The sequence below is a fragment of the Schistocerca americana genome, chromosome 1, assembly GCF_021461395.2.
Source record: "Schistocerca americana isolate TAMUIC-IGC-003095 chromosome 1, iqSchAmer2.1, whole genome shotgun sequence".
Classification (NCBI taxonomy): Eukaryota; Metazoa; Arthropoda; class Insecta; order Orthoptera; family Acrididae; genus Schistocerca; species Schistocerca americana.
The window spans coordinates 702,837,555-702,864,620 of record NC_060119.1 but is presented as its reverse complement, the minus strand read 5'-3'; the positions used below and the strand labels follow the sequence as shown (position 1 = coordinate 702,864,620).

General features: G+C 38.2%; 1 protein-coding gene across 1 annotated transcript in view; it reads right to left on the bottom strand.

Annotated features, from left to right (window-relative positions):
- Nucleotides 1–12,282: 12,282 nt before the first annotated feature.
- LOC124609611 (neurocalcin homolog) overlaps nucleotides 12,283–27,066 on the bottom strand; it is a 49,932-nt gene continuing 35,148 nt past the window's right edge. The window contains exon 4 of the mRNA XM_047140087.1: nucleotides 12,283–18,633. Within this exon, the coding sequence (XP_046996043.1) occupies nucleotides 18,439–18,633 (195 nt within the window). The 3' untranslated portion in view covers nucleotides 12,283–18,438. The remainder of the gene's footprint in view (nucleotides 18,634–27,066) is intronic.

The window sequence follows — 27,066 nt, the reverse complement described above, 5'->3', positions numbered from 1 at the left end:
TCTGTCAATACAATTGGATCCATTAAGAGTACAGCAATCAAGCAATCTACCACGCCTCTGGCAATGACATCAGAATTCTTTTTATATGGCAATTTTCTGTTCATCAGCAACTCCTAACAAATGTTCCTTTAAAACACACAAGATCTTTTAGTTATTGTACACAAAGGAACTCACAGTATACAGGGTGAGTCGTGTAAGACGTAACGCCCCCTTTATTCCAGGGGCGATTGCATGTATAGGTATGCGGTTTTTGGTGAATCATAGCAGACTATGGGGCACATATGTTGGTACATGCACAATAGTCACAACGTTTATATTGACCGAGATAATGAGGCAAGTATATGTTTTTTAAATGGGACGCTATAATTTTTTTACCATCATTCGAACGCTCTGGAAAAGACATGTATAGTGTTGTAACACATGTTGCTATTGCGGTTCAAACTTTGCTTAAAAAGAGGGTGGATGAGGATTTACCTACATAGCATAGGCCGTGCATGCTGCATAGAGCATGGCAACTCGGCATGCAGGTCGTGCGAAGCGTGTTTATGGTCTGCAGCTGCTTCCGACCACCTCGACCTACAATTGTACAATATTTCCCAGCGTCTTTTAAGCGAAGTTTGAATCACAATAGCAACATGCGTTACATCACTATATGCGTCTTTTCCAGAGCGTTCGAATGATAGTAAAAAAAGTATAGTGTCCCATTTAAAAAACATGTACTTGCCTCATTACCTTGGTCAATATAAAAATTTCGATTATTGTGCATGTGCCAAAGTATGTGCTCCATAGTTGGCTATGATTCGCCGAACACCGCTTGTTGATATGTACAAATGCCAACAGAATAATGGGGGTGTTACGTCTTACGCGACTCACCCTGTATACATCTGGGTAACATTACTAAAGAAAACAGGGTCAAATATTAAAATGCTGAGAAAGACAACTACTAATACTTCTTCTTCTTCTTTCTTTTACAGGGTCAGCACAGTTATACAGGTGAAGGCATGTTAGTGGTAGTTGGCATCTGGATGCCATTACTGATGTCACCACTATCCCCCATGGACAGATGTGTGTGCCCCATCTGCTTATGTCTAGCGAAAAACTATTTTCAAGTGTGAGAACGTCTTCTAAATCTTTGTGTAGCATTTTTCTGATCCAGGACATGAGTACCAAGCCCGGTATTTACATGGCTGGATGTTGAAAACTACCTAAAAACCATATCCAGGCTGACCAGCTCATCCACCCTCATCATCTATCCACCAAGAAAATTTGATTGGCAGCAGGTTCACCTTGCCATAATATGGAAAAAGCATTTTATTGCACTTAGCTATCCAGGCAGATCTGAAGAAGATCACTAATATGCTCATATATTAATCTCTGTACAAGTATAATCAGCTGGTAGTCCCGAGATCTGTGGAGACAAAGGAGGATAAAACAGTATGTGTCATATTTTGCACAGTTTAAAATTCCGTTGGGCTATGTACACCACAAAATTCTGCTTATATATACACTGTAGGAGGTATCACAATAAGAGAAGCCATATGATTTTATTTATAATCAAGGGTGGCTGGGACATCACAGACTCTTGAATCTGACTGACAGCTCTTATAAATTATAAGAATAATATTTAGAGTCATATTATACTTGGTGTTATTGAAGAAGGCTTCACCAGCTGTCAACTTAATAAGAAGGCTTGACTCAACTGGATAGTCCTGTACATGGGAAACTCTTTCAAAGAATACTGACCTCTGCCTGTCTCAGTTCACTCCTACATCCAACCATGATCCACCCCACTGCCCTCAGATCACTCCCTGCTAACTTCCCAGAATTTCTTAACCTCAAATCTTGCATCATCATCATTCCCTAAAGTCATCAACATGCAAATTAACCTTACATCTGCAGAGGGAACCACAATCCACCACCTAAAATCTGATCCTAACCTTATAATCCTACCTGCTCACAAAGGCTCCACCGCTGTTGCTTTGAACCGCAAGAACTACCTGGTGGCATGATTTTGCCACCTGTCAGATTCATCCACCTACAAACCCTTCCACAGTGACCCCATTTCAGAAATCCATCAAGATCTCCAATCTCTCCTCAAATCCTTATGCCCATCCCAGAACCTCTCCCCAGAGTCTATCTCTCTCCTCGCCCATACTGCTCCTTGCATTCTACCTTCTACATGCTTCCCAAAGTCCATAAACCCAACCACCCAGGATGCTCCATTGTGGCCAGTTATTGTGCACCCACTGAGAGACACACTGTTCTTGTAGAACAATGGCCTCAGCCTATTACCCACAACCTACCCTTCTGTGTAAAAGATACCAACCATTTCCTCCACTAACTCTCAACAGTTCCTGTTCCTTTACCACTTGTCACTATTCATGCCACCTCCCTTTACACTAACATCCCTAATGCATATGGCCTTCCTGTTATTGAACACTACCTTTCCCAACACCCGACAGATTCCAAACCTACAACCTCCTTCCTAATCACCATGACCAACTATATTCTCACCCACGACTATTTCTCCTTTAAAGACATTACCTACAAACAAATCTGGGCATAGCTATGGGCATTTGCATGGCACCATCCTATGCCATCCCATTCATGGGCAATCTATAGGACTCCCTCCTGAACACCCAAAATCCCAAACCCTTCACCTGGTTTATGGTGAGGACACCCTATCCACATTCCTCCAAAACATCAACACCATCTAATCCATTCACTTCACCTGGTCCTACTCAACCCAAGAAACCATCTTCCTTAATGTTGGCCTCCACCTCAAAGATGGCTACGTCAGTACCTCCATCCATATCAAACCTACCAACCACCAGCAATACCTCCATTTCGACAGATGGTAGCCATTCTGTACCAAGAGGTCCCTTCCATACAGCCTAACCACCTGCGGCCATCACATCTGTAGTGACAAGTGATCCATCTCGAAATATACTGAGGGTCTCACTGAGGCCTTCACAGACCACGATTACCCTCCCAACCTCATACAAAAACAGATCTCCCATACCTTATCTCACCAGTCACCCACCACCTCCCAAAGTCCCACCATCCAGCCACAAATGAGCATTACCCTCATGACTAAGTACCAACCAGTACTGAAGCAACTGAATCACATTCTCCATCAGATTTTCGACTACCTGTCATAGTTCCCTGTAATGACGAATATCCTGCCAACCTTCCTTCCCACCCCTCCCACAGTGGTACTCCACCACCCTTTGAACCTACACAATATCCTCACATACATCCCTACACAACTCCTGCTTCCAACTCCTTACCTCATGGCTCACATACCTGAAATAGACCTAGATGCAGGACCTGTGCCATACATCCTCCCACCACCACCTACTCCAGTCTGGTCACAAGCATCACCTATCCCATCAAAGGTAAGGCTTGCTCTGAAAGCAGTCATGTGATCTACAAGCTAAGCTGCAAACACTGTGCTGCATTCTATGTAGGCATGACAACTAACAAGCTGTCTGTCCACATGAATGACCACTGATGAACTGTTTTCAAGAACAGCTGGACCACCCCCTTCCTAAGCATGCTAATGAACACAACGTTCTTCATTTCAATGACTGCTTCACAGCCTGTGCCGTCTGGATCCTTCCCACTGACACCAGCTTTTCTGAATTTTGCAGGTGGGAACTCTCCCTGAAATATATCTCATGTTCCCATAACCCTCCTGGGATCAACCCTCATTAGTCTTTATCCTCACCCTCTAGCTCCTTTCCTGTTCCCATTCCAGCACTACACAGTTCTCTATTCCACCAGGGCACCCACAGTCTTTTGAACACTCTCCTTTTCCACTAACCCCCCCACCATGCACTTCGTCTAACCTTCCGAATGGACCTAGCTATCCTGCCCTCTCTCCACCTTGTCCCAGTGTCTTCCGAAAAGTAGCACATCCCTGTCCCCTACCCCTACCCCCACTTGATATCCCTCCCCCTCCTCGCCCCAGCCTCCTCCTTACTGTCATTCACAGCTGCTCGCAGTTTGGCCTCAGCAGCCAGAGACTGAGGTTATGTGAGTGTGAGTTGTATATATATATATATATATCCTGCCAACCTTCCTTCCCACCCCTCCCACAGTGGTACTCCACTGTGTATATAATTCGCTGTCAGAGATAGAAAAAACACACACACACACACACACACACACACACACACACACACATATATATATATATAAAATAGAGGGAAACATTCCACGCAGGAGATATATATAAAGCGCTGGCAGGTCGATAGAAACACAAACACACACATACATACACAACACACAAAATTCAAGCTTTCGCAACAAACTGTTGCCTCATCAGGAAAGAGGGAAGGTGAGGGAAAGACGAAAGGAAGTGGGTTTTAAGGGAGAGGGTAAGGAGTCATTCCAATCCCGGGAGCGGAAAGACTTACCTTAGGGGGAAAAAAGGACGGGTATACACACACACACACACACACACACACACACACACACACACACATATCCACTCCGGAGATGGGAACTTGCTCTTCAATATGTCCTCTCTTCCCGTAACCCACCAGGCCTCAATCTTCGCTAATTTCAAGTTGCCGCCACTCATACCTCACCTGTCATTCAACATCATCTTTGCCCTGCACTTCCGCCTCGACTGACATCTCTGCCCAAACTCTTTGTCTTTAAATATGTCTGCTTGTGTCTGTATACGTGTGGATGGATATGTGTGTGTGTGAGTGTATACCCGTCCTTTTTTCCCCCTAAGGTAAGTCTTTCCGCTCCCGGGATTGGAATGACTCCATACCCTCTCCCTTAAAACCTACTTCCTTTCGTCTTTCCCTCTCCTTCCCTCTTTCCTGATGAGGCAACAGTTTGTTGCGAAAGCTTGAATTTTGTGTGTATGTATGTGTCTGTTTGTGTTTCTATCGACCTGCCAGTGCTTTCGTATGGTAAGTAACATCATCTTTGTTTTTAAATATATTTTTCCTGCGTGGAATGTTTTCCTCTATTTTTTTATATATATATATATATATATATATATATATATATATATATATATATATATGTGTGTGTGTGTGTGTGTGTGTGTGTGTGTGTGTGTGTGTGTGTGTGTGTGTGTTTTCTATGTCTGACAGCGAATTTTGTCTTTTAATGGAGTCTCACAGAAACTATAAAAAAACAAAATTTCAGAGGAAATCAATAAAAATTAAAGAAATCCTTAATCAGACTTTCATGTCCAGGTAAGAATACATTACTCCAGCATCCTATTAGATACTAGCATCCAACCTTGCTTCCAAAAGTCATCGCAAGTCAAAGTTTCACCATAATTATTAATCCCCTCAGATTCAACTATTACTGTCACATAATAGAAAGATTAGGGTTTAATGTCTCATCAGCAACAAGGTCACCAGAGATTAAGTAGAAGCTTGGATTGTAAAAGGATGCGGAAAGAAACTGGCAGCATGGTTTTCAAAGGAACCAACCTGACATTCTGTTTAAGTTATTTGTAGATACTGCGGAAAACATAATCTTGGAGGACTGGTTTGAACAGGTGCTCTTCCAAAAGCCAGTGTCTTAATCGTTGTGCCACCTGCTTGAACACTGCAATTTTCTCTGCAAATCCATCTTCATACAGATGGTTGCAGAACCTTGGCTATTCAATATAAAATATCGAATCAAAACAACGTCCGCCATTTAACTTTCCAGTTGTTATTTTATTTGAGCAATCACTTCAGTGCTACATTATGCCACCTTCAGGCCCCCTACAAGATGTGTAGGAAGAATCCCACCTCTAGCCCAGACAAAATAGCAGCCAGCATTTAGTGACTGATATCCGTAGATTTCTTCTTGACACAGCAACCCCTTAGATCATCACTTGCCACTTTGCTTGTGATTGTTTATATGATGCATGGCGTCTCTAAGTCTGATTTGACTGTGAATGGTCAGTTAATTGCTAAAATCATTTGTGATGAGCTGAAACATTATTACTAAGGTACAGCTTTCAGACAGTCATAGGCACTATTATGACAATGGCAGTTGTACAAGTGGCTCAGGGAACTCAAGAGCATGTACTAAAAAAAAATTGACATTTTCTTTTGCAGTGTTCATACTGCTTTGTGGAATCCATGTTGTGAAGGCTGCACAGATGTTGTCACTTTTTTAAATTATTTTGCAAACATAATTTTTTTCATTCTAGTCCCCAAAGATGGAATTGGTCTGTCACTTCATGAGCTATTGGAAATGGGACACAGACTGTGTGGCCAGATTCCATGTTTCCATTTGCTGTGCATTTGCCAGGATTACAAAGGACAGTTGAACTTACATTTAGCTTTAATTTGACTTGGAGGCATGTACTGAACTAAAGGACATTCAGAAGCTCTTGAAATCATTTCCATGTGTCTTCATGTCTTCTACATGGTACAAGGTATTAGTTGCAGTTAATATGCATAATTTTGTGTTTCAAGCCACAACAGATGTTTAAGGTGCCAATATTAATAGAGTAGTGGAAGACATCAATAAACTGAGAAATAGTTGGGACACTCTGAATGCACAAAGTTTGCAGTAGCAGAAAATATTGGAATATCACCTGACTTAAATGTATTGATTCACAACACAGAGAAATGGGGAGGCAAAAGAAATGCTCTGTAGGTGAAACACTAGGATAAGAGTTAAATCTGAGCCCAGAGAACAGTTTTAATCTAGATGTTTTCAATGTTATTCTAGATAAAATTTTAGGAGATTTAACTACAAGGTATTTGCTACCATGTAAAACATGATGTACACATTTTGTTTCTTATGAAACTTCACAATCATACACAATTCTACACTATGAGAGTATGAAGAATGCATGATATCTTTGTACAGTGTAGACGTTAACATACAAGATTTGAAAAAAGAAATTTTGCACTTAAAAAAGATTCATGCAGCTAATTTTGGGTCTGAGCCACTTCCCCCTGTGTACCTTTTTATGTTCTTCAAAGGACAATTTTCATAATATATTCACAAACACAATGGTGGCCTTATGAATTTTCTGCACTTTACCTGTTACTGTTACCCAAGCACAACAGTCATTCAGTGTTCTCGCTAGAGTTGAGAACTGTTTGAGAGCTGCAATGGAGCAAGACCAGCTTGTTGCATTCGCTATGATCACTATAGGCTCTGAGTTAGCCCATTCATCAGATTATACAGGGATTATAAAAGAGTTCACATCTCAAAAGGTTGGAAAGGAAGTACAATTTTGTAAAGTATTGAATTTAGGTAAACTGCAATCATTAAAAAGTTTCTTTAAGAAAGGCATTGTTTGATTTTTTGCATTAAAAGTTTCTGACTTTATAAAATAAAATAAAAATTTGTCATATGGGTTTAAGAACACATACCGAGGGCTCAAAAATCCTAGTGCTAGTCCTGCATATACCTCCCACCTAGTACTACATTTAATTCAGACTATGAAATGCAATTGTGCAAATATCTAAAAGGCACCAGAAGCCATGCTGAACCATAACTGCTCAACATTCTCATAGCTAGTGTAGAACAGTGTGTAAATCAACTAAAATTATTCGTTACATAAGTGGATATTGGACTTGGTGGATCAACTGTTCGGTACAGATTATGTGAAAGAGACGAATGATTTTATAGTAGCAGTTTATTGTAGAGTGCTAGAGAAATGAAGTGTTCCAGTACGTCATATTCAGTGGCAAGAAAGGTTCAGTATGCCCCAAGGAGACTCATAGGTGTCTTAGTATCTTGGTATATATAAATGACCTGGTGTACATGCTAGCAGCATCATAAGGCTCTTCATTGACAATGATATTTTATGTGGGGAAGAAGCAGGACCAGAAGTATCTAGTAAATTGTCTGTGGCTTGTACAGGATAGTTAAAACTGAAACAAATATAATGTACCTCATGTAAATATTAAGGAAATAGACAAATGCACTGGAAGGATCCAAAGGAAATGTATTTATCCACCCAAAAAGTAGTTGGGCCAATTCTTGAGTAATGTTCTTCAGACCTTTGCCAGGTAGCATTATGAAAGGAGATAATTAGGATTCAAGGAAAAGCTGTGTGTTTCAATGTCTGTCTGTTAAATAAGCAGAATAGGATCACATGTATGCTCATCCATCTCCAGTGGGAGTCATTACAAGTAATACTTGATGCATCAAGGAGGGCTTTACTGCAAAAACTCTAACAGTAAATGTTTCAAGAAATCTCAAGCAAATTATTACCTCCTCCCACATACATCATATTGAAATTACCACAAAAGCAAAATCATGGATGTTCAAGCTTATACAGGAACATAATAGTGGCAAGGGAAAATGGGAGTAATGCTATCAGACACTTTACATTGATGTATGAAGCACCAAAATGATACTGGATAGTCCTGAGTGGAATATAAATAATGTAAGAAGTAAAAGTAACCATTTGCCACACAGCTGAGGAGTTGAGTGCCTATCAGGTAAATAGACAATATTGTAAAAGTTGCTGAGCTTCCAGCAAATGTCCTTCTTCAGAGTTAGCTAATAATACATATAAAAATAAAAATCATATAGCCACATTTTCTGACTAGGTACTGTGTGATATGCAACCTCAGCAACAATTTTGAGTTTTGCTATGTCTACCTTTGTCGTACAAAGGTAAATATAGACACTGTACCTTTGTCTTCAGTGAAGCCGTACCCTGTTACCAGAACAAACCTAGACCTAAACCCAAGCATCAAGCATAGACTAGAAGTACAGGGTGATTCAAAAAGAATACCACAACTTTAAAAATCTGTATTTAATGAAAGAAACATAATATAACCTTCTGTTCTACATCATTACAAAGTGTTATATCCTAGCCAGTAATGCCACCCGAGCCGCTGCCAAAAGGTTGGCAGCATCAAAGTCCGGACGCCGTCCGCATAAGCAGCGCCAGCGAGACAGGAAATCGCCGCAAGTCTGCGCGCGCCACCGCTGGCTTCTGGGTTCTTAAGCACTGGAGTCGCGAGCGCTAGGACAGTTCTGTATTCGCCGCTCAGTTGTATACTCGCCACCGAATTGTGTACTTGCTAGTCAGTTGTGTGTTCATCGCAGCAGAGTTGTTGTTTGTCGTCAGCCGACGCTGACCTAGCCACTCCGACTCGAACTAGACAGATTTCTGTAGACACGGAGTTCACTACTGTGTTGCTGTATCTTCGTTAATAAAGATAAGTACCAACTTTTATTTAATCAGAGTGTTTGGGTGTTCATCTTTCTGTTCACTGTTCCAGCGGACCGGTCGGCCCGCTATTACAAGTGTGGCGGTGACTTCGTAAGCCTTTCTACAGCGAATTGCTTGTCACTACGAACGCCGCCACAAAACAAAGAGTATTTAAAAAGGTTTTTTTTTTCACTCAAAAAAAAGTTCAGAGATGTTCAATATGGCCCCCTTCAGACACTCGAGCAATATCAACCTGATGCTCCAACTCGTTCCACACTCTCTGTAGCATATCAGGCGTAACAGTTTGGATAGCTGCTGTTATTTCTCGTTTCAAATCATCAATGGTGGCTGGGAGAGGTGGCCGAAATACCATATCCTTAACATACCCCCATAAGAAAAAATCGCAGCGGGTAAGGTCAGGGCTTCTTGGAGGCCAGTGATGAAGTGCTCTGTCACGGGCTGCCTGGCGGCCGATCCATCGCCTCGGGTAGTTGACGTTCAGGTAGTTACGGACAGATAAGTGCCAATGTGGTGGCACTCCATCCTGCTGAAATATGAATTATTGTGCTTCTTGTTCGAGCTGAGGGAACAGCCAATTCTCTAACATCTCCAGATACTGTAGTCCAGTTACAGTAGCACCTTCGAAGAAAAAGGGACCAAAAACTTTATTGGCTGAAATGGCACAGAAAACGTTCACCTTAGGCGAGTCACATTCATACTGAGTTGTTTTCCGCGGATTCTCAGTGCCCCATATACAGACATTGTGACGGTTGACTTTCCCGTTAGTGTGGAAAGTTGCTTCATCACTAAACACAATCTTTGAAACGAAAGATTCATCTGTTTCACCTAGTCAACAGCGCCTCAAGCGAACAAATGTACAACTAAATGAAACTTTATAGCTCCCTTAATTCACCGACAGATAGTGCTTAGCTCTGCCTTTTGTCGTTGCAGAGTTTTAAATTCCTAAAGTTGTGGTATTCTTTTTAAATCACCCTGTATTTCCAAGCCCACACTAATCTCTATGCTCTGTGAATTTTGGTTATCCAGGGTAACCGTGTGAGATGGTAAATTCTCTTCCCTGAGCTGTTAGCATGAAACAAGGTAGGATGTAATAAATATCAAGTTTATAATAGATTATGGATGGGATGAGTCTTGCTACAATGTCAGCCATTTACAATATCTATTTTCTAAAAATGTGAGATGTACAACAAGCTAAAATATTAATTCAATCACCTTGTGTAAATTAAAAATTTTCTTTCTTCAAGAGTACTTTTAAAAACATTTGCAATAAAAATGTAGCTTACAGGATTAAGCTTCCAATGAAAGCTCTTGCAAGGAAGACACTGCATTCTTATTCAACATGTAACCCAAGTTTAGAGAGAGTTGTGTCAATTGCTAGTGAGGTTGTCATTTTTTAAATGGCTTTTGTGCCAGTGTTAGTGCATTTTTATAATGCTGCAACTTCGTGACTATACAGTGCTATATGGAACATGCTTACCAAGTTAATGGCTATTGAGATCATTTACAGATTCTTTGTATTACACATTTACTGTTTCAGTTTGACTCAATTTCATAAAAATGAAGATGTAAGTATGTGTTCGGTGTGAGTTTATGATGATGATTCATAGAAAAAACTGATTCAGTTTCAGCAAAGGATCTGAATCAATACTATGTCACAAAAATATGCTGCATAGCATTATGGAAAGATGTCAATGTCAACACCTTGTCCATAACAAGTACCATGGATTCAATGGCACACATGAACCTGAGATTTAAGAGTGACTGGGGGCAAAAAGTTTTGAAGAAACACTGCTAAAATGTTGAAGAAAATGTGGCATGGTCTACATTTACTTGCATCAGAAAAACAACAGCAACAACACAGCAGTTTTACTTGATGCCTGAATCAAGTGTACAGAAGCCCAAGACAAGTAAAAGTAGCAAAATATGAAGCACACACTATCCTTGATCAGAGAGCATAGGAGTGTGAAAAACAGTAAGAAGAAGGCAGTGCTGCTAGGAAGCAGTCATGATACACATGTAGGATAGGTGTCATAGGATATTCTCAGGGCAGAGTACAATATCACAAGTATTTTAAACCAGTTGAATGACTGAAACAGCTAAAAAACACACTGGCTTATGTCATTGGTGATGAGGAGGGTGAGACAGCCACTTTACTAAAAGCATCAAGATACACTTTTTGAAAAATTTTGGTTTTATGACTGGCCACACCTTAGAGTACAGCTTTGAAAGTTAATGTCAGGCAGGAGCTGACATTCAAAATGGCTGATTTCAGGAATTTTAATGGTGCTGATTGGGATTATCGGTATACAGGGATTCATGAAGCAGACCTTACAAGTAAACTGGACTGGGAAGGAATGATTGGTGGAACAAGTTAGTGAAAGCATAGGGATTGGTTCCAAAATTCACTCAACTCATGACTCCAGTTACAAGTTAGTATTTTCTTCAACAAACAAAAGCAAGTAAGAGAAGATGAAAGACTAACACAAAATATCAGTAAAAGAATGGTAATTTTGTGGAATTTTAAATAGACAGTGTACCCTCTCTTGTGTATTTGAGTACTTCACATTGCAACCTATAAAATCATGTTCTCTTGCACCATCACTTGAGTTACTGAACAAATTTCCCGAGTAGTGAATCAACCAAAACGTGAGAGGTCTTTTACTTTGACTATTACCAGAAGATTCAGTTGCCACTACCTTTTGTAATGTACTTGTACTTAACTTGTGTTTAGTAAAATATGTGCAGTTGAAGAAGCAGACTTAAAATACTTGTGAAGTTATCAATAACAGCTGGCATTAAGTTTCTCTCTAGCAAGATACAAGTAAGTAATTACTGACCTAATTACTCTCCTGAAATCTGTTTTCAACTTAACTATACATTTCTACAAAGACTTTTCCCTAAATACTTGAAATATATATACAACCCAGAATAGAACAAGTAGAAGCAGTATGGAGGCCGCATAATGGACTTGCAACATTTTGTTGCATAATTTATAAGCCTCTTAAAATTTATCACACACCATTTGTCAGTGCACAAGGAAGAATATTAAATAACTGAATTTAAAAAAAAAAATCAGAATTCGAAACAGAAACATGAACAAAATGTTTCACTTATCAAACACACATGTACTTGGCAACACTTTAATTTACTGAAGGCAATGTACAAATAATGATATTTTTTCAAAGCTTCTGGTATGGTAACACACACAAGTTTATGACAAAATCCATGAAATAATAAATATTTATGAATTGATTCACTCATATCAATTCCAGAGTGAATAACAGCTGGGAAAAACATCAATGACAAAATACATGCTCGTTCATCATGGTGGCTATTATTAAAATTTGAATCTATGAAGGAAAGTAGAAGCACAAAGACATATATAAACAATGGAAATAATGCTGTTGAAAACGTAATTAATAAGCTAACATTTTGTGCGATAATTTGTACATGATAAAACACACACTATGAGTCAAACAAAATGACTTTATCACATACATTCGAACAAACGTTTTTAATGTTAAAACCAAATTCACTGAGATGGGTGCAAGTCTGACTGTATGATTTTTTCTGCAACAATCTGTTGTAGTTTTTTCAGCAGTGCTGTCTTTCACGAAAGCTTGGCACTCAAATACATATATAATGATTCAAAGACTTTTTGAGAGAACTTTTTTCCCCATTCCAAAATATGCTACTATCAACACCATATATAGCAGATATCATGTAAAACTGATACCAAATGTTGTTACATATATTCATTAGTGACAAGGATTTCTGAGCCTCACAAGCTTGAAAGGATTACATGACCTCAAAATTGTAAAATCAAATTTTCTGCATGAGAGTAGCAAAAAGAATTACTTCATTATTGGAGGCACATATCCTTCTGAGAGTGAAACACTGAGCACTGTCATATTCCTTTTTTCTTTTCTTTTTTTTCATTTTTAATAGGATAACTTGTAGCATCAGGGCTCCTTCAAAGTTCATGGATGAAGCAAATGCAATAGTTCAAACAGCCTGGTACCAGCCCTGGATGTATTAGACACTATTATTAAATCTTGTAAAAGACTAATGTATCATCTTGCATTTTTTCATAACCTTGAATAAAAATTATAAGTAGCAACAGCAAACAAGCGGAATCTTCCACTTTGAGCTGTCAACAACTAATACCTTCAATGTAGAACAACAATTACAATTAGTGTCTGTTACCTTCAATGTATAACCTCTACTTGTCTTACTTTTAATACATAAATAAACATTAATGAAAGAGAGACAACTGTTATGTAAGTATAACTAAGATGTAACAAAAAGTCTGCACATTAAAGGCAAAATATATCATCATTACCATTATTACTGTTAAATGTTAACACTGGGGGTAAATGACAACCTTCGCTTCATATATTTAGTATTAAAATTTCTCTTTGAGTGCCATATATTCTAAATAAGTTTAAATTTTTCATATTTTGCTAATTAACAAACACTCAGATAGAGTCAAGAGAAAAATTTTATTCATTAAAAAAAATACTATAATCTATAGACTAGATTATAACCATTCATTTTTATTTAGGCCTTGTAAATCACTTATCTCCATGTTCTATTTCAATCACTTTTTATGCGTACTCCACTTTCATTATGCAGGAAAAGACAGTACATTTGTTTTTGTGAACAACTTTCTCTATGTCATCCCTCACCCACTCTCTTGCACTGTAACAAACAACTGGAATTTATGTGCAAAATCATTTCAATTTGTCTCTGAAAACTGTTCTTATTCAGCTCTTTGTGATACCCCCCTCCCAATCTTATTAGCTGAGGTTAATTTGAGAATATACTAGAATATATTCATCCAAAGAATTACAACCAATGTAACTGATGTAGAATCAGAATTACATAAAAACTGAATATCACAAATAAATCTTTTGAGTCTTATTTTAACAGTCAACATACAAGTTAAAAACTTTTTCTGTACAATTTTTGCAAAAAACAAAACACAGAGAACAGGTCTGTGAGTGCCTTACAATTCTTTGTTTTTAGTTAAATCTACACTAAATTCCACAGTCGAGATAAGTAATCAGAGTAACAGCAAGCATTATGCTACTATGATTTAACTTGGGGAATGTCATACTTCAATAGCAATTTTCTTTCCCAGTGTTTGGCAGTTAATACAGTATTTGTCATTTCTAATACTTTAAAACAATATTGTGCAAATACTAAAAATATCTGTGCTAAACACCTGGTATTACAAGATAAAATTCTGCACGAAGTGTGGTGGTATGGCATTTTCTGGATTTAACTTTGTGTACATAATATTCAAACACTAATGCAAATTTGATTGTCATAAATGATTCAGGAATCAGTTTTTTTACAAAGTTTTACTACCTTCTACAGTCAGTCTTATCTGTGGCAGACACAAACATCCAGCGGAATATGTCAGTTTTCACAATATTCCCAATTATGCAGTTTGAGAAACTCCGTCCTAAAAGTCCTGCCTCAGACAAAGATTTATGATTATATTCCTTGCCTGGTAGTAGGCCCATAAAGAAAAAGATGAAAAATATAAGTGGCACCAGATTTACATACTTCTCCAATTTTTAATGCAATAAGAATAGAAAGTGTTTACGTAGAATTTAGTTTACAAATACTACACACATTCTGCAAGATGTGAAAGTCAGTACACAACTGGATTGTTACTGTCTACATTCCTATAATACAACTATTTACTTAACGTGAAAAATAGTACAGTAGTACCTGGGAGAGAGGATATATAAAGGAATACAACAAATAATTCTGTTACTAATTATGCATGCTTGAATCCATGTGCTGTCGGAGAGATGGGGAGGGGGTAGACAACCATAGATGGAAAAGACAGTTAGGTAAAAGTGAATAAGGAAGGAAGGAAGTAGGGAAGGAAGGCGTGTGTGTGTGTGTGTGTGTGTGTGTGTGTGTGTGTGTGTGTGTGTGTGTGCGCGCGTGTGTGTGTGTGTGTGTGTGTGTGCGTGAGTGAGAGAGAGAGAGAGAGAGAGAGAGAGAGAGAGAGAGAGAGAGAGAGAGATTTAATTCTCATGACTTATTGAACACATACAGAACTATCTGCCAACAGATCTGTTTGCACTATGTATCATTTTAGAATTAGCCACTGTCCCACTCTTGTGTGAAACTACCACTTTCTGATGGCTTGAAAATCACATTTTGGCTGTGAGCCACTCCAGATGGTGCCAGTGTCTTGGATTGTGAATAAGTAAAATAAACATCTAAATGAGCAGATACACAATAGGACGTAGAAGTTTGTAAGTGACAGATAACAGTGTCACACTATGCCAATCTATTAACAAGTTGAGCAAATTGCCGAGTATAAATTCTGGTTGCACAAACTATTAAATTTCAAAAGAAATTAGTCTCCCAATTGACAATTGATATGTGTCACAAGTGAGAAATAATTAAATTAATTGATATCGGAGATAGTGGGATTAATGTTTAAAGAGAATTTCACTAGCAATGACGGTATGCAATACTAGAAAAGAATAGTCATACATTGTTTCACAGAAGAATAACAGATAGTGAAGAATGGAAAGTACCTTTAACTGACAAACAAACTGAATTTGTAGAGTATTTTGAGATGTAATTACGTACTTAAGTAGCAATACTGAACACAGAAAATTTATGAAGTAACATTTTATTCCTACTGGATGACAAGTGATGTGATTTTTCAATTATGTAATATTACTTATTTTATCTGGATTAGCAAATTGTGAAAGAATAATTATACTTTTTACTATATCTGTAGTTACTAAATTGAATGATTATTCAATAGTGTATGATATGCCTCTAACTCTGAAGAAATATTATGAATATAATTGGTAAACAGCAAAAATGAAATACTGATGCTCTATTTTCTAAAATGGTATAAAATTTAGAGATAGCAAGGAAAAGCAGATTTTAGTTAGCAAACAGCAAAATCTGAACAATTTTAAAATAATTCAATCCACATTCAGCATCAGTAATACTGAGCACTTGATGCATTCCAGTTTTTGTGGATTTGGTGGAAGGGAGAGTTATAATGGTGTTACGAAAACTTTATTTTTAAATTCTTAGCCAAAACTTCACATCAAAATGTAATAGCATATTACAAACCATTTAACAGAAAATAATTTGCTTAATAAGGTTTTCAAAACTGCATGCATTTTTATTTGATGGTATATTGGATTATTATACGAAATATTTTTCTAAAAAAAAAATTACAGAACTGGAGAGTTTCTACACGTCTCTTCATGTTTACAGCAATAGTATTCCTAGACAGTAATGCTAAGAATGAATGACATTTAAAGAATTATGACAATTCCTACTATTTGCATAAAGTGACTAAATTTATAAAGAGTGAAATGTGTGGCATTTTTCAACACTAATACTGCAGCTCTAAGAGTTAGTAAATAACACAGGAATGAGCTAGAAACAATGTAATCATAAAGTATATGAAAGATGCTTAGCTCAAATGCAATATCAGCATGATGTTTCTAAATTTCAAAGAACATCAGAAATGTTTCAGACTACACATATGTCCATCACCAGAAGCAATGAAACAAGGAAGACCTCGCAACTACTGATACTACCAAAAACTCCGTAAATTTAAAATTGGAAAATGTCACTTATAAAGAACAGTAAGAGGAAAGTTAATTATAGATAGCTTCATCTGCAAAATAAAAATGAGAATTTAATATCACCATGATCAATATTACGTTGGTAAATGTTATGGCCATCTTATTCAGCAAATACAAATAGTAGCACACTACAAATAAAGATGATGACTAAACAGAAACAAAACTTGAAGAAGGCTAGTAAGACAGAGACAGTTTATGTTTTGTGTGTCTTAAGTTAACAAAAGAACTGTTTGCATTTTCTGCCAAGCCTTGTGCTACACAGCACACCACAAATTAAATCAGTATTACGGAAATAATTTTTCTGCAGAAAAAAAAAGGATCAATAATCACTGTAAATCAATTACTAGTCATGAAAACTAGATAGGAAATCAAAAAAATTCTTGTCTGAAAAGGAATGGCTTTCACTCAGATCTGTTGTTCATTCTGAATGTATGCAACATTTAAATGTTGAATATTTAAAATCTCTCTTTGCCATTGCTTGTTCTATATTCATCTTGGCCCAGTTTATATGTAGCATTATTCAACAGTTTCACATGTTTTCCAACTGTCTGTTTAAAAAATAATACTGAGGACAAAAACACATTTCATATTTGTGTGATACCCAAAAGATATTCTGTTTCAGGATGGTGTTATTCACTTCCCACTTCTCAAATGCATATCGAAGTTTAACAAGAGTTCTGCAGCTTTCTTGTGACAAAATGCATGCCAAAATAAGTATGCATAAAATTTTTGTTGAAATGTAGTTCTCTCTTAAATGGGAGGAGCAACCACATCACTGTCCCTTTTCAAGCATCAATATTAAGGGCAAATAAATAGCTAAAATGTTTGGTTATGGACAGTATGCTACTTATGATTGAGAGGCAGAAGAACCTGAACATTTATTTGAAGTTGAACTATTACATAATTGACAGCCAATAAGACAACAATGCTTCAGACTATTCATAACTCACAGCTGTTCAGTTAAGCTTTCTTAAGAAGTTCAGTATAACTACACAGATGCAAGAAAACTAAAGGTGCACAGATGACATTCATACAATGATAATTTCCAAAATTCAAAGATTTGTGAATTAATTCAAGTCAGAAAGACATCAAATACAAAAAAAACAGAGCTATATCATTGAAGGAGTATCAAGGAATGTCATTTTATTTTAAAAACTGTTGACATACATGCACATGTGTGCAAAGAATATGCATGTAATGAACAATTTATTTAAAAACATATTACTGATAGAATTTTCACATATTCTAACTTGATCAGAATAAAAAGGGAATTGACACAAACCATCTGCCACACAGGCCACTGTGCCACTTACATGCAATACTGCGCCCATCCATTTAAATAAAACTTCAAAATCACACTAACACAGTTCACCTGCTTCCAATTCAATGGCAGAACTTTATGTGAATGAAGTTAGAAGTTCATTATCATTTTCATGTATGACATGATTCAACAATGGACTTCTTTTGCAGCCCTCTTCTTTACTGAAATCAGTCTGTTATAATCTTTGTACCAAAGCCCATGTTCAAGATTGGGCACATGACCAAGCACAGAATTAAGCACAATTCTGATGATATAAGCCTCAGAAGTTCAGTTACCATCTACCAATCCTCTCACTGTGCTTGTGGATCACACTGCAGTAGTCGGACAATGGACGGGTCACTTTTTGCCCCTTCAATGAACTCATCTAATGAAAGTTTACCATCCTTATTTTTATCCATTTGACGAAAAATCTTATCTGTTCTTTTTTCAGGTGTTGACTCATCTTCAGGCATTTTCATTACAGAGCCAACCATTTTGTAGATTGCCTGTAAAATAATTAATATATGTAGAAATTATACTGAAATTAAGGCAGAGCAAAATATAAATTCTGCTACAGTTTTAGCTGTAGATGTGTGAATTAGTTTGAAATACATTAATTGCTACACTGATTTACTTTAGGGTTTCTGGAGAAGTAGAATGAAATGACAAGAAATACTGTTTTTATGTGTCTGTAACCACCATATTTTTCATTATAATAGTTTTATTTCATCGTATCTGAAAGAGATTTATATAATTTGTCAAAGTGACACACTCATAAGAATCACTTTATCATAAGTATTGCACTTTCTAAGCATAATGGATAAAAATAACTGCATTCTTTTGGTATCTTTGTCATCATCAATTTATAAAAACTAATTAAAAATTGATAAGAACATACAAATAAATTAAAGATTGCACTACAGATGGCGGTAGTATGAATTAGATCACACTAAATACTGAGAGTCTTGAGATGTCTTTTCTACCTCTGTAAACAGTTTTTAAAACAAGGAGGGGAGAGTAGAAGAAATGTTTCACACAAAACATGTGAGGTAACAAGGCGCAGAAAAAGTCAAGTTCACATGAAGAACTACTGACGGTGAGATGCAGCTTTTTCAGAATTTAACCAAGTTCTGTTAATGGATGATCTATTGTCCGCCTCCCCTCCATGCAATTTTCTTATTAGTCACTAACATATAATTGCAATCTTACCCCTGCCTTCTACCACAAACCTTTATGACCACTGCCACACATCAAAATAAGATAGTTCATCCCACAACCAAATATAAAGAACAAAAAAATAGTTGTTTGATTATTCTCATTGTTATAGGAGAAATTTGGTATTGTTTGATATCGCTGGGTTATGCAGCAATGCAAATGACTACTTGATGTCTTTTTTAATTGCATCCATAAATGAAGAGTTTATATTCCTCTTTATTCTGGTAATTTTTCTGTAACCAGATAAAATTGCTTCAACTGTACCTCGGTTACATTCATTGGAAGCGAACAGTCATGTAAATTAGCTGTGTTTGAACTGATCTCTGTTCTGTATGTTCTGATACGTCAAAATTAAGTGAAAGGATCATGATATTGTGTGGTTTGTAGGTATCTATTTAAATAAATGCTCCACATTCTGAAAAATCGAGCAACCAACAATGCTGATCAAGCACAAAGATTTAACCAAGTACAGTGCTCCCGGTGTATATTTATTAGATTTTTCTCAGAGGTGACACATCTGAGACAGAGCTGTGTGTAAGGGAAAATGTGCAACAGAAGACCTTTACAAAATTTTCCAAGAATAAAGAGGCAGGACTTAGTGTAACTAGTTTAAGACACCAACCACATTACAATGACATGGTGCTCTGATATCAGGAAGCTGTTCAGCCACTGACAAGTAATCAATTAAATTTCATCCTACTTGAGGATTTCGAGAAAGAGTGACTACAGAGGCTGAAAGTATATGTGCCAAGAGCTTACAAAACAAATCTGAAAAATTCCAGATATTTGTGAATATTTAGAATTTGGATAATTTCTACTTAAAGGAACAGCTCACTGATTTTCACTGGTGAAGGGGACAGCATATATCTATAGAATAAATGTTTGACTAGGAATGTAAACCATAATACATAAGTCCTTGTGCGCAAGAAAGCAAAATGAGAAATAATTTTATTACCCAAAGTTTTCAAGAATGTGCCAGAAGGGAAAGAAGGGCTTTTTTAACTTCTGTTCTAATATTCTTCAAAAAGAGTAACTCTCACTTCTGAGTAGCCATCAAAGCATGTAAAGTTTTTGTAGGAAACTGGGCAGAAGGGCACATGCAAGGTGCCTATTCCAAAACAAACTTGAATTAATTGGATCTTTGACAGTGTCAAATATGCATACAATAAATATCAATGATACACATAGTGTGAGACTTCACATAATTATAATTCAAATAAAACATATGTCAGGCTGAACACTATCCTGGTCTGGAGAGTATAGCCACATGATTTACAATAGTGAAACAGCATCACACAACAGCTTTCACAAACAGAAGCAAAAATAAAATTAATGTCACAAAAAATTAATATGTTGTTACCATATTGGTGCTGTGGCAGAGTATTGCACAGAAACCTTTATGCATCACATTTACAAAGTAGGAAACATTACATTCAATAGCAGGACACCATTTGGTTCTTTGGAAGTCAGATATGACAGCTAAGATAAAAAAAACCTTAATGAAACTGTGTACAGATATCATTTACTGTATGATTTTCAATTGAGAACTTCAAGCAGACAGATCAGATAGAGGTGAACACAAGAATAAATGTTCATACTTTTGTTAACAAAAGGCAGTTGCAACAATTTCTAATCATGGGTTCTGCACTGAGAATGTTCATCCAAAGACATCAAAGTGTCAAGACATACTTTGCCTTGATAGAGTATAACAAATTTTTTAGATAGATGAAACATAAACTTTCTTTTTGTTTCCACCAGTGTCTTTTGTCATGAATGGATATGAGTTCTGAATAGTTTTCTTTTAATATTATAATTAAGATCCTAAGTGAAAATATAAGTATGTGAAGGCATAGAAAATTAACTGAAAATGTCCTTTCCTGTTTATTTTATACGGGGCTGCATCGACATGAGTACAAAGAAAAGCTTCCGTCAGTCAGTGGAAGTGCACTTCATGAACGAACCCAGGTGAAATGATTGTAGTTATTGACATCATGGAGTACTAACTGAGACAGTGAAAATTAAGGTTAGGAAGTGGAAATTTCAAACTCTTCACTGAGCTACTTCCAACTTAAGGGATGCATATTTATGGTCTGTACACACAACTCTGGGGGTCAGGCGGTAAAAGGATAAAAAAATCATTGCGAATTGAATGTTTGTGACAAAAGAATGAATATTACAAATGCAATTGTATAATTACTCTTGTTTTGTCTTCAGGCAGAAAAAGGAATCAGTAATGTTAAAATATTACAAAATTCTGTGTTGTAAATATGACTGAAGTTCCATCTGAAACAAAATTTCTATATATTTTAAGTTTTTTATTTACTAAAATAAGAATAATTTAACGGCTCAAATTTCAAATTATTAATGAGTCTTTGTTTTAATACAGAAAAATCCAGTATTCAAAAGTCCAATAAAGCATCATAAGTATGAATTACAAACACTACAGAAGAATTCAAGATGTTCTATTTTGAGGTCATTTTGACACAGCACAATTTGGCAATGAGGACTATTTTACAAATAGTTTTATCACCTTACACCTTTGTGGTCAAGTGACTGAACGAAAGTGCTATATCCTGCTACTAGTGCATGTGAGTGTGAGTGTGAGTGTGTGTGTGCGGCGGGTGTAGTGTCACTATACCTATATACTTAAATCAACCACCAACCATATTAGTGCGGGCCAGCCAATAGAGGCCACCAGTATGAAGCGAGCACACAGCACGGTTTCCACCATATAATCTACCTGCAACTCAAGTGTTTATACACATGAAGCAACACTAATTCACCCTCACTACGTTCTTTTAGTTTATACTGTTCACCTCAGTTGTCTTGTGTATTGTTTATGTTGCACCTTCTTTATGATTGTTTTGTCTTGTTACTTGTGGAGTCACATGATTGTTTCTGTTATTGTTCAGAGGTTTATGAATTAAGTGATATTTGTGTTACTCATATTAGTTTCATGTATTTCTTGGTTACTATTGGTGATAAGTTTGGAATGGCTTCCTTGTGTGCATTCTTTAAGTTTGGTATACGTTTAGTCATTATGGATGCTGTGTTACTAGGATTGAAAAGCTTATTTTGGTAGTGACCACTTTGTCAGCTTCAATTAACAGACAGGGTACCGTTCCATTGGTTTATCTATCCACTTTTCCTCTGTATGATGTTTCAGCCGAGGACTGGGAAGCTTATGAAAAAAGACTCAGACAGCATCTTTTGGCTTCTGGTGTGACAGACTCGAATTTGTACAAAGCTTTACTCCCCTTGTGAATTCCACCTAAGGCATATCAAATATTGTGTCAGCTTGCCCTTTTACAAGAACTGGCTGCTCTTACTTTTGATCACATGTGCAGTTTATTGTCCAACTAGTATTGCACACAAATATTTCATAGCAGCATGAGCCAAATTCTACTGATGTTGCAAGAAATCAAACCAGTCATACAGGGCCTGGCCAGCTGAACTTCATGGTCTTAGCCCTAAGTGTCAATTCATTACTAATGCCTTTAATGATCTTACGCAGAATCAACTGGTGTGTGACACAATCATCTGTTTAGTTTCAAACAAGGAATGCACCAGAAGGTGCCATGGTAACCCTCTTTGGCATACATTTTGCAAGTATCATAATCCTTTGAAATTTCTCGGGCAGTGGGTGACCAGTATGAGAATGGGGTGATGTGGCAGACGTGCCCACTAGGATGAAAGATAACTTGCATGAGGAAGACAGTTGTGGCAGTAAATATGTGGGCCCTGTGCCGAGCAGAACAAAGCTGGCCCAAGCAGTCATGACCACCACAGCATCAATGTCAGCATTCACCTGTATCTGTCTTGTTCTTTCTATTTTGTCAAGCATGAATGTTTGGTGTGTCCTATACAACTGGCTATCTGTAATGCTTGCCAGAAGAAAGGCTACATCACCTCCATGTGTCATTCACCGAAGGTTACTCAGGATTTGGACATGGATGTAAAATCTATTGACTCTAATGATTGAGACTTCTCCCAAGTTGGTTATTGAGTTAAGTGTTTCCTGCCAAGTGTTTTGGCTACAGTTCACACAGGTGCTGCAGTGACATTATTGAATTTCCAAACTTATGTGAGCTCAGGCTTGCCACCATTGACACTGGTCATGCAGAAGCCGGTCAGTTATAACAAATAAAATACCGCACTTTTGGGCCAATTTACAGCATCTGCCTCTTACAAGTCAGAGGTTCGTTCCATTACATTATGGTGGTTAGTGATGAAGGTGTTGAAAACTTGTTCGGAATGGATGGTTTTAGGCATTTATATTTTCCATCACTGATGCAGCCCACCTTATGTCCGATCAGGTACCATATTCTCAGTGGTAAACACTGTGTGTAGACTTGTTTTTGTAAGGTGAAGGGTGTGCTATGAATTTTTCTGCTCATATTTCTTTGAAATCCACAGCTTAGCATCATTTTTGTTGTGCACATCCTATTCCTGTCACCCTGAAAGATCAAGTGAAAGTAGAATTGGACAGACTTCAATCTCCAGCAGTAGCGTGACCTGTTATGGCTAGTGAATGGCTGTCTTTGCTAGTTGTAGAAAGGAAGACATCTGGGAAATTTCGCCTCTGTGGTGACTCCAGTACTACTGTCAACACACAGTCAGTTGTGGATATGTATCTTCTCCCATGCCAAGAGGAACCATTGGCGAAAATATCACATGCCAGTAGTTTTATAAAATAGATTTGTCTGAAGCATATCAGCAGGTTCCTGTGGACAAAGAGTTTTGGCGAGTTCTGGTTTTGAATACACCTTTCAGTCTCTATCAATATTTGTGCCTTACTTTTAGTGTGGGTAGCACCTCTGCTATTTTCCACTGGTTTTTAGAGTAATTGAGTATGCCTTCTCAGGTTGCATTAATTATCTGGATGATGATGATGTCACAGGCTCCTCCATGGCATATCACTTGAAAAATTAGCACACTTTGTTTTCTGTCTTATAGTCTGCAGGTTTACAGTGTAATGTCATGGAATCTCAGTTTTTCCAATCTTCTATTGTTTATTTAGGGTTCAAGGTATTGTGGGATGGGGTTTGCCCTCTGCAAGACCATACCTCTGTTGTTACATCTATGCCTCACTCCTCTTCCACTAAGGAGCTTCAGGTCTTCCTTGGAAAGATAGCCTACTATCATAAATTCCTGCCAGGGGCAGTCACATTGGCCCACCCATTGTATGCCTTGTTACACAAGAATGTACCTTTTTGTTTGACACCAGATTGCAAACATGCTTTTCAAATGTTGAAATATAGCCTACTGATGGCCTCTTGTTCAGCTACATTCTCATATAATTTGGCAACTGTCAGTACAGTGTACAGTCCTAGTGTACTGATATACCAATGGCCCTGAACAACCTGCTGCTTTCACCTCTAAATCCCTCACTCCACCCCAACAGTGTTACTCTCAGATGGAAAAAGAGGCTCTTTACCACAGCCTATGCTCTCCAGAAATTTCATGTTTTTTGTGTGGCTCCAAGTTTCACCTTATCATTGACCATAAACCCTTGGTTTCCTTGTTTAACCCTCACACTGCCTTGCTTGACAAGGTAGCACACAGCCCACATGCTGGTTGTCTGGGTAAACTGTCCAGTTGCACTTCAGACCCCATGTGCACAACTATTTTTCCCTATGGTATTGCCTCTGTGTTTCTGATAGTGTTTTTCTGTTGTGGACAGAAGACCTCTCTCTGAGAGTAGTCATTCCTGCCATATTACAGCACGAGGATCTACGTCTTCTCCACCAGGGCCATTGGGGAGTTCAGCAGATTAAACTGTTAGCAAGGAGATATGTTTTGTGGCCAGAGATTGATGATAAAATTGCCCTTTTGTCATGGCTTGTGAGCAGTGCACTCGACAACAAGCAGCTTCCATGGCATCTCTGTCTCCCTGGCCTGGTCCTTGCCAGCCTTGGGAATGCATTCATACAGACTTTGTGTGTCGCTTCTTGAATTTCTATTATCTATTGGTTGTGGATGCATCTTCCCAGTTTTCGTACATTCTCTGGTGTGCATCGATGATGGCCGAGGTCACAATTTGTATGCTTTTGAGGGTTTTTTCTATTGAGGTATCACCTCATACCTTAATCACTTATAATGGGCCCCAGTTAACTTCTCACATATTTCAATTCTTTGTTCCTGTAACAGCATTCGCCATGTTACAGTACTGCCTTCAGTCAAATGATGAGGTCAAATGACTAGTGCATACATTCAAGCCCCAAATGAAAAAGTTTGTTGTGAATTGCTCGCCTTTCAATGCCCTTTTCTGTTTTCTGAGCACCTATTGCTTCACCCCTGTGGGGGATTGGAGCCCGGCTGAACTGCTTCATGGACAGTAGCCACACACACTCCTCCACCTTCTGCAGCCTGTGCTGCAAACTGTCACGGTCGGGTTCATCTGACCACTTTGTGCCATGATTGCCAGTGTGGGCACAAGGGTTTGGTCATGACCCAAGTGGATACCGGTCACTGTTGTCCACTGATAGGGATGCCATCTTTGTGATGTCCACACAGCTGAAGGCTGTTGGTACTCCACTTTCATCTACTGTGGGCCCGCTCGTTGCAAAAGACTACCAGTTTGTGGATGTGGCTCCTGTCACCACAGCCCACCCTGCTGCCCCCCACCTCGGCCCAATCATCGCCTGATGTGGAGGCACCCCTGCCTATTGGCTGCCTCCTCCGCTTGCGGCTCCCTGGGGGTCTAGCTTTCCAGTGCTGGGTGCCACGCTGTCTCTGGCCTTGGGTCCATTGCCAGAGCCCGCTGTTCCAGTCGGGATGCCTCCACTAACCCCCTCAACATCATTGCCTCAGCCATCCTCTCCGGTGGCTCCAGCCCTATCTCCTCCTCCCTCGGACGTGAGTGCTGATGATGACGCAGTGATGGTGATGGCATCCTGCTTCCTGGTGCTGCTGTCAGGTGCCACGCTGCCCCACCTCCCTCAGGTGTGGCCGCATCTCCATGCATTGTGGCTCTATGACAGTGCCCACCCGGCACATCGTCCCGCCCCCACCATTGGCACCGGCTTCAACCACCACAGATCCAATATATGTGTCTGTTGTTGGGCAACCAGTGTCTCCTCCATCACCTGGGTGCCCTCTTTGCATTTGCTGTATCTTCTTAGTAGCGCATGTGAGTGTGAGTACGCGGAGTATAGTGTCATCGCGCTTGTGCATTTAAATCAACTACCAACTATATCAGCATGGGCTTGCCACTAGACAGCACCTGTAGGAAGCATGCACACAGCACAGTCTCCGTTGTGCCTTATACTGCCAACTAGTGCCAATATGCGCACAGAGCAGCATTGACTCACCTTTACTATGTTCTTTTAGTTTTTACCGCTCACATCAGTTGTCCTGTATATCGCTTATTCTGCACCTACTGTATGATTATTTTGTTTTGTTACATGTGGAGTCCTGAAGAGACTTATTTCTGTTATTGTTCACAGATTTATGATTGGGCCATATTTGTGTTACTTGGATTGGTTTCATGCATTATTTGGTTACTACAAAATGGTTAGTGAATATAACAACCTTTACTGAATAAATCTATTAAAGTAAAATTGCACCTTTCTTATTGATTGGTTTTTAGTGCTGGAGCTATGACAGTATGCTCGTGAACCATGATATTCAGCTATTTCTGTGTTGACAACTTGGAACCACAGCCAACAGTCATTTTACAAAATTTCAGTTATGAGAGCTTGTTTTCATCTTGATCACTAGGC